The sequence below is a fragment of the Ischnura elegans genome, chromosome 2 (assembly GCF_921293095.1).
Source record: "Ischnura elegans chromosome 2, ioIscEleg1.1, whole genome shotgun sequence".
Taxonomy (NCBI): Eukaryota; Metazoa; Arthropoda; class Insecta; order Odonata; family Coenagrionidae; genus Ischnura; species Ischnura elegans.
The window spans coordinates 104300813-104318774 of NC_060247.1; the positions used below are offsets into that span (position 1 = coordinate 104300813).

General features: G+C 37.5%; 1 protein-coding gene across 2 annotated transcripts in view; it reads right to left on the reverse strand.

Annotated features, from left to right (window-relative positions):
* Positions 1-506: 506 nt before the first annotated feature.
* The window catches only part of LOC124154286 (protein PAT1 homolog 1), a 37322-nt gene continuing 19866 nt past the window's right edge, over positions 507-17962 (reverse strand). For both annotated transcript variants that reach the window (XM_046527910.1, XM_046527909.1), the window contains 7 exons: positions 16554-16869; positions 15240-15489; positions 12630-12806; positions 10835-10957; positions 10199-10360; positions 8801-9082; positions 507-2447 (listed from right to left, as the gene is read on the reverse strand). In XM_046527910.1, coding sequence (XP_046383866.1) covers positions 2046-2447; positions 8801-9082; positions 10199-10360; positions 10835-10957; positions 12630-12806; positions 15240-15489; positions 16554-16869 — 1712 coding nt within the window. In that variant the 3' untranslated portion in view covers positions 507-2045. The remainder of the gene's footprint in view (positions 2448-8800; positions 9083-10198; positions 10361-10834; positions 10958-12629; positions 12807-15239; positions 15490-16553; positions 16870-17962) is intronic.

Here is a 17962-nt window from a genome sequence, read left to right on the forward strand (position 1 = left end):
CGCCGCGTGAGGTGACCTTGAGGCAAAGATATGTGCGCCTCTGCGATGCAGGCTGCTAGCAGGTAGCGCTTGGCTCAAATAAGGATTATTAATACCTTATCAAACAAAGGAAACTTTCCAACCATAGACAATTTTAATGCGTGATTATTAAGAGATGTTTCCCTAAGCTTTGTGCCTCATGCATACATTGGTAATCTCAGATGATGTACAACTCCTATCTGCTCGTATAGAATCTCGGTCCCTCTGACGTCACGTGGAGTGGCATCGCATGGGCACCAATCTGGCCTTTTTCAAATGAGGTTAAAATTGACCATTATCATTTGTCTAAACAGGGATTTCTAAAACCAAATAGTTAGTATGTAATGAATGGTGGGTAACTAATGGTGGGTAACGAATCGCAATCAATGCCTTTCTATTTTTTTTGATTAAGGAAACTAACCAATTGGATTCTAACATATTGTATAAATATGAGACAAAAAATTAAAATTCATTAATGACAAAATGGATAGCTTAAATAAAAAATCAAATTTATTCACGGCATCAATCATAACTTCATGTCATGCATTATGATGGGCAACTTGTATTTACATCAGACGGGAAAACAATGGCTTACAAATTTTGTACACAACCATTTCATCACAGTAGCAGGGAAAAATCTGATGTACTTCCCACTTCTAATGCATAAAATTAAGTGACAGGTTTGAAGCTTTGCATCTCCCATCATCAGATCTCATTTGAAAATGATTTTCAAAAATGATACTCAAAAAAATTAAAAGATTTCTTGAAAAAATGAAGAAGAACTGATTCAGAAATATTTCATACTAAAGAAATGAAGATACCTTCACAATTAAACCTAATTTTCCATAATATTCCATCATTTTTTACAGGTAACCTGTGATTCCTGACTTAATAAGAGTATTAATTCTACTGCAAGTATTACCACTGCAGTGTTTCCATAAAACATTAACAATAATGGCTCCTTAGAAGGGAAACTGAACAGTTAAGTTGATTCAATTACATAATAAAAACTGTTGATTGTGGCATATTAGACTGTGTCATGCATTGAAGGGGAAACAAGAAATTATGTACACATATTCTAGTACCATAACGGAGACACTGCTATTTTTTTGCATACACTTTCAATGCATAACAATGCTGGTATCATCAGTCTCATTTACAATATAGACAGCCAGCAAGCTGTAACATAACAAATTAATAGTAAAACTTCTCTGCACAGTACAAAACAACAAAATCAATAGCAAAATCATAAAATTATTTACATGTAACTCATGTAAGATTTCAAATTCATTATCCTTGATGTCAACTAAAATTAATTCTTCACATCAATTGAGATATAACACATGCCAATTAAGCACATTTGACGCATATCCCAAAATAGCATGAGGTTAGCGTCTACCAATGACATTTTACACAGATGTTGGACAAAGAAGTTATTTTCAACACTTCAATACATTAATTAAAGAAATGGATTTCCAGAGATGTTCTAGATATGAGAGAGTCAACACCTTTAACAAGACCCTCAGTTCAATAATAAATAGTAAACAACAATGCCTCATGATATTTCATGCCATGTAGAAAGGAATGCCAACCCAATTATTTTGATTGCACATTTTTTTAACAATTGACTTAAGAATCTCACTAACTCAAAAAAGGGTCAAAAACTAAAGAAATAAAATTTAACATTTATGATGACATAGTAATCCACTTGATTTTACCAATTTCTTCTCAATGGCAGACATGATTGTTTAAACTGATACTAATCAATAAAAAAACTTCAGAATGCACATGGGTTGTGCGTGCATCTTTGTCTTTTGTTCACTGGTCATAAAAAAATAGCACAAACAAAGCAGCTAATTCTTCTCCCTACCAAAATTACCTGTCACCAACAGCAGAAACATAATTCTCATTTCTTCAGATGGTGTGCGAACGTATAGTCATCAAATAAATAAACCTCTTAACTGAAACAAATGGCATTAAGCATTTGAGTGCACTCGTTTCACGTGTCCTCATTGTAAAGCCTGTTTCTAGCTGTCTGCCACCAACTTGGCAGAACTTTTGACTGGCACCGCCTCATCATGTAAGCTGTGCAGGACCTTGCTGAGTGCGGCCAATCTCTCAACAGGGATTGTCCAACTTTCTCCCTCGTGTACGGTAGGCAGTGTCGGTGAAGGAGACGAACCAAGGCCTTTGGGCGTGGATGTGAGACGGTGCTGACTGAGTATTGAACCCTTGAAAGTTGCAGCTGCTTCTGGGACCGCTGCTGCGGCATCAAATAAACTATCCAGGAACTTGCTCCACAAACCTTGCTTGCTGGACAATTCACTCCTATCACCACCTGCATCCATGGTTCTGCCCTCATTCAGAGAATCCTTAGACTGGAGTTCAATAATCCTCTCAGCTATAGTCACTACTGATGATGAACCGAACTGGAAAGAAACCCAGAGAAAAAGAAATTCTCAATAACAACCATTTAGTGATACCTACACATAACCTTACAATGAAAATGAAAAGAACTCATTCATTGCACATCGTCTACCTACACGACAAAATTAAAAACACTGGTAACTTTCTACATAATAAGCCCAAATTTTCTTCTAAATTTAAACTTACACCATAAATTAACTGATAAAGATCAGCTATTATATTTAGCAAATATTTGGGGAGGAAAAGAGGGAAATCATATAATTACTGATGACATAATGCATCACATGCTCCAAGCCTATGATTATACATGAAAAATGAGGATGCATGCTGGAAGCTGAGGCTACCAGCCTATCTGATTGTTGAATTTACATAGGAATGAAGAGAAAAGTTGATTAAGGGGTACAAATATTTACAGTACCCCAGGGTCTGTCCCAAAAGTCCAAGTATCATTTTCTCCCTGTTATTACTGATAATGAAAAGAAAACTACTTATGGTCACTAGCTTAAGGTCTCACTTGAGCATTTCCAAACACACTCCTCCCAAATTGATGGTTTGAGGTGTAACTTTGTGAAAGCGATTTATTACGAAGAATGAAAAAGATGAAACAGTAAGCTTTCACATGAAATATTAATTCACACATTTACACCGGTGTAAATGTGTGAATAAACATTTCATGTGAAAGCACACAGTTTCTCCTTTTTCACTCTCCTCCCAATTCAATACCCATTTTATCATACATCACCCATACCTGCAAAGTTTTCTTAATAGGTAACCCTAGCAGAGAAGTCATTGAACATACTGAGGCCTAGCAGAGTGACTCCTGAAATCTCCAAGGTCCTCTTCTGCCCCACATTATTTGGTTCTGTGAGATTGGGATTTGCCAGAATGCTTGCCTAAGCATTTTTTGGTTATGTACAGTAAAACTTCGATTTTACGCACTTTGATTTTACATCAAGTCTCGTTTTTACGCAGCGACACTCAAGTCCGCCCGGAAAGCATAGGGAATTCCAATGGTGAAACTTCGATTTTACATCTTTTCTTGATTTTACGCAGTTTTTCAATTTTGCGCAGCATAACCCCAGCCCCAAAGAGGCCGCTAATCTTGATTTTACGCAGTTGTCTTTCGAATTGTTTTGAAAATCCCGACTGGAGCAATATGAAGTTAGGTTATTTATTCGTCTCAATGAGTTGCAAAAATGAATACAAGAACGGTTGAAATGACGTCGCGCTGTTGAGCGTGAAACTAAAAACATCGCGAATCTAATTATTGCTTCCCCCTACGACCTCTCAGTAATATTTCAGGCTCCTTTACGAACGCAAATATCGCTCTTAGTTAAAATTTGCCGTAGAAGGATATCGAAACCTAAAATATACGGCTACCGCCGTGTATGCGTGATTAAGACAGATGATCTCCGAAGATATTAGCATTATCACCTTTCGTTTATTATTCGACTTATTGATCGACGCTGTTTATAACATATTTATTTTAATTACAGTAGATGGTCGTTAATCCGGAATTATGAACTACGGAATATCTATCCCTAACGGAAGGAATCTAGAATTTTGCGAACGCTATGTTTTCCTTCGCCCCAGCGAAATCTAACGGCGAAATTAGCCGTTAAAAATCCTCCCGTGCCAAAATTTTGGCTTCCAAGGTGATACAAAAAAGACAGTCGTACCTCTAATACGGACGTAAGTCGATGGTGATTCAACACGATGGTAAAAGCAGCATACGTTGTCTCATTCCGCGGGCTAACCCCACATCTGCGAGACGAATGGAGGCGAGGGAAAGTTGATTGCGCGGCGCGCTTATCAGGGCTGATTCAACTTGTATCTCATTTTCAGTGTGTTTAAATGAAACATGGTTGGAACTTGAATAGCTATTAGCTTAACTCCGCTAGGTGGCAAGCGTTTATTTTTAACGGAACGGGAGTTAATGCCCTCGGAGAATAACTCGCGTCGTCAATCATCATGTAATCATTGAAGTAAAATTCAAGACGTGAGTGATAAGGCAGTCCCTTTAAACTCAGGAATGGCTTAGCACCATTAAATCGAAATACAAAAAGTGTCCGTTGTTATCAGATATGGGGAAGCAAAATATTACGTTAAGATGAGTCACACGGCTTGTGAGTCGAAGGTCCCGGCGCTGAATTCGCGGAAGAATGCCGACAGAGAAGCTATACCCGGTAGATTCTATCTACTAATGCTAAATTTTCATGGGAAAATGCTTTTTTAATGCGTAAAAATTATAAAGAAGGAAGATTGTTCCGGACTATTAATAATTTTTTTTATTCATCACTGGCGGCATGACGGTAGTTGCCGCCAGTGATGAATATTGAATTGCCGCCAGCGGCATGACGGTTATTTAAATAGCTCACTTTTAAAAAGTGATCTAAACACCGGAAAAATCTGAATTTCCGAATATCCCGGGTCCTATGTGCTCCGTATTATCTATGGTATGCTATTTGGAAGGAGGTAACTGACAGCTGGGGTCAATAGCGCCATGAAGTAAGGGCTGGGGGGATAGGAACCCTATATTGGCATTAGCCAGGTTGTAATGATAGGCCTTAAAGGGATGAGGGCTTAACGTCCCATCTGCTGGACAGAGTGGTGCACTGGAAGTGCCCTCCACATTACTCTCTAGTAGGGATAGGGCCATCTCTTATAAGTTTCTGCTACTGCCAGGACTTGAACCCAGGCCCACAGCCTTTGTGATGTACACCCATGTCTCGTATAGCGCAATTTCGATTAGCGCAATTTCGATATAGCGCAAATTCGTTCCTCGGGGAAACATTGCAACGCAGTGTAGCCTAATCAAAAATTTTAAACGCTCTCGTGATAAAACGTGAACTTGCGCTAAGTACACACGTAATTTCTATCAATTTACGCATATTAATATTATTTCTTGCCTCGAATCTTCTTATTTGTTTATATATTAATCGAAATTCATTGCTGTGCAATTGCCAAAAGTATTACTCGTCATTGGGTCCAGATAGCCGGCCTACCGAAGATTTATCTCGTCTCCTTAACAGAATGATAATAAATAATTTAGATCGTTAATTAAGCATGGGGCTAGTGGAAATGAGTTTTTTTTCAGCAATACGGTTTGAGTCGTATTTTTGCCATCGTAGGTTACCGGGCGATTGACTTCCAGGTAGAGGGTCTACACTAAAGCCTTCAAGGTCATCGGTATTCACGGGGGAGAAATGGAGCGGTGGCCGAGTTGCGCATGAATAGCATCAACACAAAAAAGGGTCCGCTATTGATTTTTACACAATGGCTTCGTTCCCTCCCCGCAGTCATAGGCCTTCTGCGTCTCAGGAATACAGTTCAGCAGAAGAAGGTGATTTAGATAGAGCCATACAGAGTAAAAACCAAGAGAATATGGCAAAAAATAGGAATGCGTGTAGAAAAATCAAGAATTTATCAAGAAAAACCATAAACCTAGAAGAGGACTTGAGAGAGGTCAATTGCTTTGAAAATGGAGAGCGTCAAAGCGATATTGCATGGAAGTTTAAACTCACGATGCCTTATTTTGAATAAAGACGAAGATAAAATATCAGTAACCTCAGCCGCACCAACTTCAACCAAGCGGTCTACACATACGGAAAGTTCATGGTGAATCAGTACAAAAAGACGAGAGTGGTAATCGCTCCGAGACATTTAGTGAAAGCGGTTGGTTCCAGAATTTAAACGGCAAGCAGGTATTTTCAGTGCGGCGATATCAGAGGAATCTGCAAGTGTTGATAGCGCAGCCACCACAACATTTTCTGATGAACTCCAAGCTGTTATTGAAAGTGGCTCCTTTCCCCCTCAACTAGATCTAGTGTTGACGAGACGATATTCTTTTGGAAAAGAATGCATTCTCGTTCATTCATTTTCAGGGAAGGAAAACCTGGGTCAGGTTTCAAGGCATTTAAAGACTGTTTCACGTAGCTGCTAATGACTCGGAGGACTTCAAATTAAAATGATTTATCATTCATAAACTCCGCTTGCTATGAAATGGCATTTAAAGTAGCATTTTCCTGTCATTTCGATGAGCTACAAAAGGGCCTGGGTGACACAACAGTTGTTTATAGACTAGTTTTAAAAATCGTCACTGCCGGCAACGCATTACGATCCCCTGAGATAGCAGATGTTAGCCCACCCGCACGACAGGATGGAATTTCGAAAGCACGTAAGAATTTTTTTTAACGTGAATAAAAGTCTTTGAATGCGTGAATACTATCTTTAAAGATGTTTTAAACTATAAATATTTATAGAAATAATGTTTTCTAAGGCTATTTATGGGAATATAGATGTTTTAGAGGAAATTCAATACCAAAGACCTATGCTACCAGGAACGCATCCCTATCTTCCCTATGTTAAAACGCTCTCGTATAACGCAAATTCGTATAGCGCAAAGACCCCAAGGAACGCATCCCTTGCGCTATACGAGACATGGGTGTATTAGCAAAATTTTGCTCCCTGTTAATGGGGTTAATTTGGATGACTATCCTCAGATATCTCATTTCTTCAATCTCCAATCTTTGTTTGTCTGCAGGTGGTTAAACGGATTTCCTGCAAACTGCTTTTAATGAGAATATTTTCGAAAATTAGCTTCTCTGCGAGCATTTAGTATCGCCATTCCGACATTTCTCCTGGGTAACAGAAGTAATCTTAGTGCCAGAAATGCTAGCAATTCTACCATGTTATTCAACCATGGGAAACAATGTTCAGGAATGCATCGTTGTTTCTCTAAAGGTAACACGTCATCTGTGGTGTTGCTTGTGAGTATATAAGATTATTAGGCTTAATTTCATTACCTCCAAATGAGTAATTGAATCCAGGAAACATATATCTGATGCGATTGAAAAGGATTTCATGCTCTTTTACCGTAAAGCCTCACATATGAGACTTTTTCTGGATCTGGTTCTGGCTCAAATGAGAACTATTCAAAAGTGTATGACTAAGGGTTTTAAAAATAATGAGCAAGAGTTATCCTGAAACTATACTTCTCCTCAATACCAACTCTTGATTTTACACAGTGCCCATATTTCGGTCCCTCCAACTGCGTAAAATCAAAGTTTTACTGTATACACTTATTACCCATTGCTTAACCCTTTTAGTGCCAGCCGGCCGATCTATCGGCCTGAGGGGTATGTGCGAAGAATGCCACGGGCCGATCTATCGGCCGGGTGTATTTAAATTAATTTAAAAATTAAATATTTTTCCCAAGTTGTTCAGAAGAGATAACAACATAGGTGAAATTTTTAATCAATGACGTAAGTATTAGAAGTTTAAATAAAAAAATTAGCTTCATCACATTCATATTAGAATTTTTATAAAATTTTAAGTAAAAATTCATCAAAAAAGCCCTGGCATTCTTCGCGTATACCAGGTAAAAAAGGCTGGCACTAAAAGGGTTAAATGAGAAATTGCAATTTTTACTACTGAATTGACATAATTAGTACATGAAGCATTTTGCCATATAATACAACTTATGCTACTGCATTCCCATACATAAAATAAATTCAGTGGACAAATTTATCAAGTCTCATTTAAAAAAATATAGAATTTCAATCACATTGAGATGCAAGCATGAGTAACTTTTATCCTGATTAACTCAAAATTTAATTACTCAATGCTTCTCCAAGTACTGCACCAGTATTTTTTCAGAGAGGATATGGTGACCAATGATGGTTAAAGTATCAATAAAGTGCAACTGGAATCAGTTACAGTAACTTTTTAATATTCTTGAGCAGTTATAATAAGAAATATTTTTTTTGAGAAATAGCTTTAAGACAATAGAGGTATTATTTCTTTTTATCAAATCTTTTGAAATGCCCTAAGATATTAAGACGTGAAAATCTGTTGTATGGTGTTTTTCAATTCGGAGTTTTTGGTAATTACAAATAATTAATATATTTTATTAATGATTTGTGTGTCCACTCAATGTTTGGGCTTATCGAGAAAGCCATGATAACTCTCACAAAACAAGAAGAGGATAATAAGTAACAGTAACATTTTTGAAAACATTACATTAAAAGTACTTCATAAGTAACTTCTGCGATAAGGGAGAACAATATTTTAAATTTTTTTTACTTCACAAGTAAAAATACCTTCATAAGTAATCGTAAACAGTAATGCTGTTACTTCGACTCAGTTAAAACAATCCCTTCGATCAGTGATGGTGATACAATTCGTGCTAAGTACTACCTACTGATGACTACAGATGATAGCATTTTGCAGTTAATATCCTCCTCAAGCAACCTCATCAATCAGAAGCCATGCCATGCAACTGGACATGGCTGACAGTGGACATTCATTGCTGTAACTTATGGGAAAGGTCAAACATATAATGAGCATTACTTACCTTATTCCCAAGTGCAACAGTAAGCGGATTCTTGGAACTAATAAGAGGAGATGGTGATCGGGAGTGAGCTACAGATGAATTTGGGACAAGAGTGGAGACTATTTGTGACAGAGCACCAGGACCAGTGTCAGAGGCCCACTTCTGAAAGTGAGGAATGAAGAGAGGCAAGCAGCTGTCAGCCGAATCTTTACGTATGACGCTTGGAAGATTTCTGAATAGGTATATCCACAATTGCATCTGCAATTCTGGTTCCAAGTGGGGAAGTAATCTTACCACCAACATCTGAAAGAAATTATACACACCATTAGACAAAGCTGATAAAGATATTTATACATTTCCATAGAAAATTTTGGCATGGCAAATACAAAATTTAAATTTATCATTATTTACTGGGATCTCCCTCCATCAATAAACAGTTTTTCTGATAAATAACTAAGGGGTCAAATTCCTTCAATTAAATCCATGTGCTAAAACAAGTCACTTCTGTTGGTGACCAGGAAATCCTAACGCTAATACTGTAATGAAATTTTACTCTTCAGTTTCAAATTCACAGATATTTATTTATTTTATTTATTTATTTTCATCGCCCCGAAAACAGCTCATTTAAGGCCTTTTACACCGGAGGAAATAACATGAAACAAAGACTATTACAAACAACCATTCCCTGGGTAGGGGAAACCTACCCAGGCGGGACTCGAACCCGCGACCTTTGGTGTGGTAGACGAGGACCTAACCCCGCCGCCACCGAGGCCGGCAACCCAAAAATAAAAAGTAATGTGCTCCTAAAAACTGATGACTTATAAAGGGACTATCAGAAGACAGTCATTACAATTATTCCTAGCAACAACAATAATTTCATATTTGAATGCGGCACACAATAGACAATTTGGAGCTGAAATTTAAAAATTATGGGATATCAGATTTTACAGGGCATTTTTGGGAGAAAAATATTTTATTAAATTACTGAATTGATTTTATAGTATTCATGGGTAGAAAATTATCCTCTTGGGTTTCACCTAAGCATCCAAAAAATGAATACATAATAGGGGAAATAGTATGACTGATACATTACATATCCATTTTCCATACCATACAAAAATTAAGAGGCAATGGCATTTTCACCCTAAAAACACAATTTTTTCTAATTAATTGTTAAAATAGTAGTAAACACGTTCAGAACAACAGATTTTGGAAAATATACAAACTTAAAACTTTCAGGGCAGTTCTTAGAACTCTTTTGGATATTTTACACAGCACAGTGACCAGAATTATCATATTTTGTTCTTCTTTCTATACCCCTAAAATTACATAAAAGCATTACTGTTACACTATGCTATCTCCTGTTAGCATTAAGTCTAACACTGTTGATCAAAGTAAAACCATCTAATTCGTACTTACCTTGCCCTTCCTGAAATTTAAAATTGCAGATAGCTTCTCTTCCTGATGCAGAGAATTGAGGATTTTTGTAACAAGTTCTTCTTTGCTTTCAGTAGTTGTTAAATCCTGTTTTTCTATCCAAGGTATTTTCAAGTCTTCAATTTGGAGAAGGAATGTATATAACTGAAAAAAATAAACAAAATTATAAATGTTTACCCAAATATGTTTGGTGATTAGAGAAACATAATACCACCCAGACATTGAGACAAAAATATTTTATATCAAACTGGCAAATAATTATACTGGAAAATTTGAACTGAAGGCCACAAAAAACATGGATTTCTTCCATGGTGTTACAACTAGAAACAAAGCTCTCAAAACAGCCACATGCGTAAGTTTTGGAACATTATGTACAATAACAATTACATCGAGAAGCTCTGAAATAAATTTTTTCGGTACTAATAGGTTTACAATAACTGATACTCTGAAGCCCCTTAAGAGTAAATGAAAAAGCATGAAAAGTTTAAAGCTTATGAATCATTCCAATGATTCTAAAAATTCAACCATTTCACAGTGATATTATTTCCCACAAAACAGGATGCTCTCATGTCAAAATGTTTACCTATAAAGAAATAAGTGACATAAAATAATAATTACCCTTTCTATCTCCAATTTTATTCTCCTTGAGTCCCTTGCAGTTAACTGCGACCCTGTTTCCATCTTTTCTGGAGGAGTCATGTCAAGGTCAATTATTTTACGGGGGGCCATTACACTAACCACCTGAGGAAAAAAATGAACATTAGGATCGAGTTCAATAGCCACTTATAAAACCATCAAAATTGTAAAAGACAGAAAATTATTGATGAATAGCCCTTGAGTCAGTTACGTGTCATGTTCACACCCAGATTTTCAACCCTATGGTTCATGTCAATAAGTGAGGGAACAGCCTACCCCAGACTAAACCAAAGGCAAGTGAACTTTACAAATTCATGCCATGCGGGCCACTTTTTTTCCTGAGCCAGCTCATTCCTCAAGGATTATTATTTACGGTGTCCAAATACATCATCCAAAATTTGAACCCAGGATGTCACTGTTTACAGCCAACTTACCCACTAGACTATCATGTCTCTTATGGGATAGCTATAATTGATGATAAGGGATTATTATAATTGACATTCAACAACAAGACAAAAGGACTGGCAAAAATACAGGTGAATATTACATTTATACAGAATGAGGACAAGTTTTTCTGAACTCCATGATGGCAAAACTTAATTTTTGATGAAAACTGAGAAAATAAAAATGAAATTCTCATTTTTTTTGTAGTTCATTGATACGAGGGCTTATCCAAAAAGTAACAGATGTTATGAAATTTAAAAAATGAACAAAGAGAAAATAACAATTTTCATCGCATAGACTTAGAAGTTTCACTCTTTGGCTATTTTAATTTTTTTATTTTTATTTTTGGCATCATTTAAATTTAGGCATTTATCATGATGTGGTGCAAGCTTTTCAATACTCTCCCTCAAGAATTCTGCTGCCGACGAGTTCAATCACTGGTTTAGCTACACTGGCATGCAGGTCATCATCAGAGTCAAATCGTTGCGTGGTGAGCCACGTCTTCATCGATGGGAACAGTGGATAGTCCTGGTAGTCCCTCAGCACTAAATCCGGGCTGCATGGCAGGCTATTGAAAACTTCCCATCCTAAACCATCCAAGAGCCCTTGGGTTCGAATTGCCATGCGTGGACAAGTGTTGCCTTGGAGAAACAAAACTTTCTGCCTGCTTTTTCCCCGATGCTTGTTTTGTGTCGCCCAAGCCAATTTTTTGAGTGAATATCCCTTGACCGTAAACGTGGCAAATCTGGCAATAAATTTCAAATGGTTTGTGATTTTTTGCCAGCAAAAATCTTATCATAGCTCGCACTTGACCACTGGTGGGATTTTCAATTGCAGTATGATAGGTACTATGCGCAAGATACCCCAGCTGGTTGCGTACAGAGTGTAGAGGGTACACTTAGATGCCAAAATAGCGGCACTGGTCCCGCCCAGTGCCGCGCCATGCCAAAATGTTTGTTACTTTCTGGCTAGCCATCATATTCAATGAGTGTTTTCAAGAAACACCAGCTTATAGTGAAAGCAAAAATGCAAACTATTATTATCCATTCTTTCATATATTAAGATAGATTATGCATAAGATTATTAGTCATCGTCATAATTAATTCCTTATTTCAAAAATCAATGAGTGTGATGGTGGAGAGTACGAAAAACAAAAAATTATCTCTAGGCTGATACACTTAGTTTTCGAAAATACTATGGTTTTTTGTAGTTCATTACAATGTCCAAACACAATCAGGCAAAATTCCCTTAACTCAGGTAAAAACCTGTAAAATTAATACCCATATAAAAGATAAGAAATGCAATTCAAAATCCACAACAGAATATGTATTACCTGAAGTTTTCCCAAGGAGTTTTCAAACTGAGCTGGTGTGTACTTGTGGTGCTCTGTTCTTTTATTATCCTTGTCTCGCAAATTGTGATCACGTTCTAGAGACTTGCTCTGCGTTGACAGCCCATTACCCTTGCCGCCAGCAGCCATTTCTCGTTCCTTTTTTCTTCTGGCATACATCTAAAGCAAATGAGTATGAATAAAAATTCATAGCAATGCAAAGGTTCTCACATTACATATAGTCATCCTAGTTTAACATAACAACTCTGTTGCAAAACATTGTTTCAAGATAGTGTGAGGCATCTTATAAAACCTTGATTTGAGTATCATTACCATTACTAGGATAATGTCATTAAAACTACCCAGGAACAAAAAAGTTAACAGCATCACATAAAAGTACAATGCCTGATCTATAAGTTTCTAAATCTGCCTTTCCAGTAAAAAAAAATGATATCAAGCTCAATTAAAGAGTGAAAATCTACTTTCCTAACAATAACATCTTTTAGAAGCACACTTTCCACTGATTTAAGACACATTTCCAACCTCTAATCAATGCATTTAGTTGACATTATAACCCATTTCCATAAGGGGTAAATATCTCTTCTGATATTTTTAGAAGCACTGCCAAACAAATTCCTTTAAATGCACTTCCCAACAAAATATACCCCCCAAAAAATCCTTGCAATAGGCTTGCACTGATTATTTTACAATTTTCCACAATAGATAGAGGTATACACACAAATGACATTTAAATGGATAGGGATCCATGCCATTTTCATTACCCCTTGTGATGAAGTCAAGGTGCAATTTTTTATATCAGCTTACAACAATTATAAATTTCCAAAAAAAAGAGACAAAAATTACAGTCATGATCAAGTATAGAACCAATTATTTTTTTTCCTATGGGATTTAATGCTTTACTTAATGGCATTTCTCTGAATATCTCACTCTAAAGGATCAGCATAGGCCATTAAATACAGACTCATTAAACACATAACTTCAAAAGAAAAATATAACAAAGAAACAAAATATTGGAAAAAATACATACAGTAGACTCTTGTTATTACGAAGTTCATCGGACCGAAAAACCGGAGGTTAGTAACAACGAAGTTGGTATGAACGTTTCTTTTAGGAATCGTAAAAAAAAAAACCAATTGAATTACACTGAAATATATTTAACAGGAAAATTCGTTTCAGTTTCTCAACAGACGAATGCGGCATAATGCAATCGAGGGTTGATATCTTCCCGAATACAGTACGTCCGATATACGAACTAGATGCGTTCCAAGACCTTGTTCGCAAGTTGATAAACCTACAGTCTACCGAGAGTTGTCTAATGGCAGGCAGAATGGTGTAGGTCAGGGTAGGGGGCATGGTTGCCAGGTAAGAAAGGGAAACCCCTGCAAAGGATTCCGTGAAGAATGCGCCGGAAGGGGCAACGAGCATGAAGAACCCAGAGGAAGAATCACTTGTTTTGGTGATTCGAAGAAAGGGCTTCTTTTGGTAGTTCAGGCTTGTTTCGGGGCTCCATATGCATGTGACAACGTAGGAACACTAGGCCTGGGTTTGAGATTCATTAGGGGAACAACTATTGGCTGCAAACCATACTGGCGTAGGGTTTTCCGCCCCTCCCTTTGTGCTGTCATTGAACAACTCTTGCCAGCAGGACTGTCTGCAAGGCATAGAGGAGTACAGTTATCCTGCAGAATGCAACTGTGCATCACACTTATGCGCTAACTCACGATTGTGACGAACTGATCTAGCTGGGCATGCGACGCATCTAGAGCCCAAAAAATTGCTCCCCCGCGGTGAGGAAGAACGGTCGAAATGCTGAGCAGTTCCTAAATTCACACCGGATTCAATGATAATTTGTTCAGATTGTGCCCACAGTGAGAGTTCCTCAACACCACACTGCGTAGCATCGGCCAAATCGAAAGGCACCAAATTTGAAATTTGAAAATTTTGAATGCTCGTATCTCCAAAATTTGTAAATCGAATGTGCATAGGAAGAGGACTAACTGTACGTCCAATTTACGAGTGATTATGAGTGGGTAACAATGATTCCACAGTAATGAAGCTTATTATATGATGTTGCGTGTATGGTGGAGAAATAACAATAATGACGTCCTTGGGCACAGTACACGCGAAGAACTTAAACTTAGCGTAGTGAATATCCATCTAAATGCCGTTGCTTATGCGTGGAACTTCGTGATAAAGTTCATTTTGTAGTCCCTGGGACCGGGGCTGAGGTTCATAATTTCGTAAAAACGAAAATTTTGTAATAACGTTTCTTATACTATAGCTTGGAGAGGCCTTTTCGTCGGGACCAACGATTTGCTTTGTAATAACGAGAAATTCGTAATAACGTTGTTCATATTAACGAGAGCCTACTGTAGTAGAGAAGATAAGGTAGCTATATAAAGCTATTGATTACACAAATAGCTTAGTTTGTATTATTACACACTTTTGCAACTATGTAAACATAAAAAGATGATTCTTGGCATCATAAAACCATTTGAATTAATGAAAAAGAATATAGACCTGATGCGGAGTACAGGAAAGTCAAACTTGTGATTCAATGGTAACAAGAAACTGATGAGATTGAAAACTCACTGTATAATAGTAGTCATCCACATATGGTCTGTCGGACTGCAATTGCATTCTCTGGATGTTAAGAAGGAACTGCTTCTCCCACTGCGTCATTAGCCCAGAATACTCATCCCACTCTTCGCTCCCATTGAGGTGATGCAAGTGGTGGAGGTGAGCATTATGCTGGCCATGCATTAAATGAGGTGGTGGATGATGATGGTGAAACTGCGGTGGGAAATTGCCCAAAGCATTGCCTTGCCTCCCAAAAAATCCACTGAAAGAAGAATACAATAATAATGATTTATTAACTCCCAAAATTTTGATTGTACACACAGGAAATAACAAAGGAGAGGAAGCTTTAGAAGGTCTCCAAGGTCAACAGACCAGAATTAAGCCACCAGCGAGTAACAAAAATGTATGCCAAAAAATAAATGCAGTAACTATTCAGTCAGAACTATTACGATGAAATCGCATCACAATAAATGTTGAATGTTTTCTTGAGAAAACAGCAGTCATTGGCAAGTTTAAACATTTTATTTGAGATTTTTTTTCCAGGGGGTAGTAGATGAAATATCTTTGGCCCCATATAGAGAAAGCAATATTTATGTTAAGTTAATCTTGGTCTGTTTGTTACAATGATTGACTCACTCCTTAAATTATATTTACATTTATCAGATACAATAGGCATATTGCCACTTCTGACATGAATAAAGTAGGGCAAGATATGTAAATTTTTTTTTTTGATTGGAGGCCGACATTTGTTTTGTAAAAAGTAAAATTTGGACAAGGCACTTCTAAGGCATTAACATGACCATTAATGTGAAATTTTTTCAATAATTCCATGAAATAAATACAGGCAGTAGGGTGTTTGGAGGAGGTGACTGAAAAATTAGGTCTTGTGTGCCATAGGAAAAGTCAGGGAAAGAAGGGAGGAGAGAATTCCATGGTTGGCATTAGCCTCCAATGGTGCTAAGAGAATCATAGCTTCATGTGCCATCCGACAGATGGAGTGCTGATGGATGATTCATTTAAAATTTTGTTTCGCAAGGCAATGTTCTTTTTCTAGTCTTATACTTAGAACTATTGAGCATAGATATTATACTCATGACTGCTTCATCATTCATCAAATCAAAACATTTTCCTAATTTCCTGACTTTCGGATAAATTATGAACAGACAGGCTATGCAGTTAACATACTGAGATTCACTGCCTCAGAGCCAAGCAAATATGAACTCAGATAATCTAAACTATTGTGTGATATAAAAATCACTCTCACTGGGTATGGTATACATTAGAAATAAAAAACCTTATGCTGAACGTAAAAAAGGAAAAACTTACCGATGCGGCATTTGCTGATTAGGTAGGGGATAGGGGGGATGTGGAAAACGGGACATTTGCCCGTTGTGTCCAGGTGGGAAACCATGAGGCCTTCCAAAGTCAGGACCAACCCTGTGTGGATGAGGGTGCTGATGAAGCGGGTGGTTGAAGTTGGGCAGTACACCACCCTGATGCAGATGGTTTGGATGAGGAACCCTAGAGCCAAGCCGATCCGACACCCTCATGGCATCCAGAAAGCCTTTGGATGAGTCTCCTCTCTGCTGTGGTCCTCCATCTTTGGACATGAACAGAAGCATATTCCCAGGACCTCCAGCACCTGCCATGAATTAGAAAACAGCCATCATTACTGTATCTGAGACCACAGTACCAATTACGAAATTAAGTGCCCATTCAAAATGATATTCACCAGCAAATTAATTTGTGACAAATATTTCTAATTCCTCCACAAACAAATTTACGATTAAAAACAATTAATAAGTTTTCATGCACGGGAATGGTAGGTGTGTTTGCTTTGCACGACAGTCTTCTAATTTTCCAGGGTTTACATATTATGATTCCTTGAGTGTGCTGATGGTGAGAAAAAGATGAGACGTGAGATGCCCTGATGACCAGAGACATGGGGAGTTGAAAGGATAGCAATGGTAGAGGACTATGAAGGCCGTTTTACACGGTACACGGAATTGCGCAGTCTGATGTACGTGTGAAGGCGCAATCAAAATTTCGTCGTGAAAAGCGGAGAATTGCTAGAACACATGCGAGAATGCGTGGATGCGAGACGGCAAAATAGCCCCTGTTCTAATTTCGTTCATGCATTCGCGCAATTCCACGCCATTTTAGAAATCAATGCAGCTCTAACCTGCGCAATTCCGTGTACCGTGTAAAACGGCCTTGAGGCCATCCTCGAGAACTCTTTCAGGATGGAGTGTAAAGGGATAGCAATGTCCCATAGAGAAGTTTAAAAAAATTTATTCCCAAACCGCCGAATACAGCTCATATTGCCCATTTTATATTGGGGTATTCAAACAAAAAAACAACAACAAAAAATTTAACAATGACATGCACTCAAACAAGCATGCCCTGGATAGGGGAAACTGGCAAAGGTTTAGTCAGGCAGGCAAGGACTTTACCCCACCGCCACCAAGGCAAGGCCCACATTATAACAAATAAACAGAAAGAACCGAGTAACATTTTTTATTTCCAACTTCCTGATTCCTATTCTGATGATTTACATTAACACTGGGCACGCATTATTAATCATTTCTACGGATATTTTATTAGTATAGAACTTTCTGGGGTTATAACCTACAATCAGTTGATTATTATTTGCATTGATTTTAAATTTATCAATTGCTCACTATAACTGTCAACATACAGTCATCCAAATGTTAAATACAGGAAGATTATTGAAA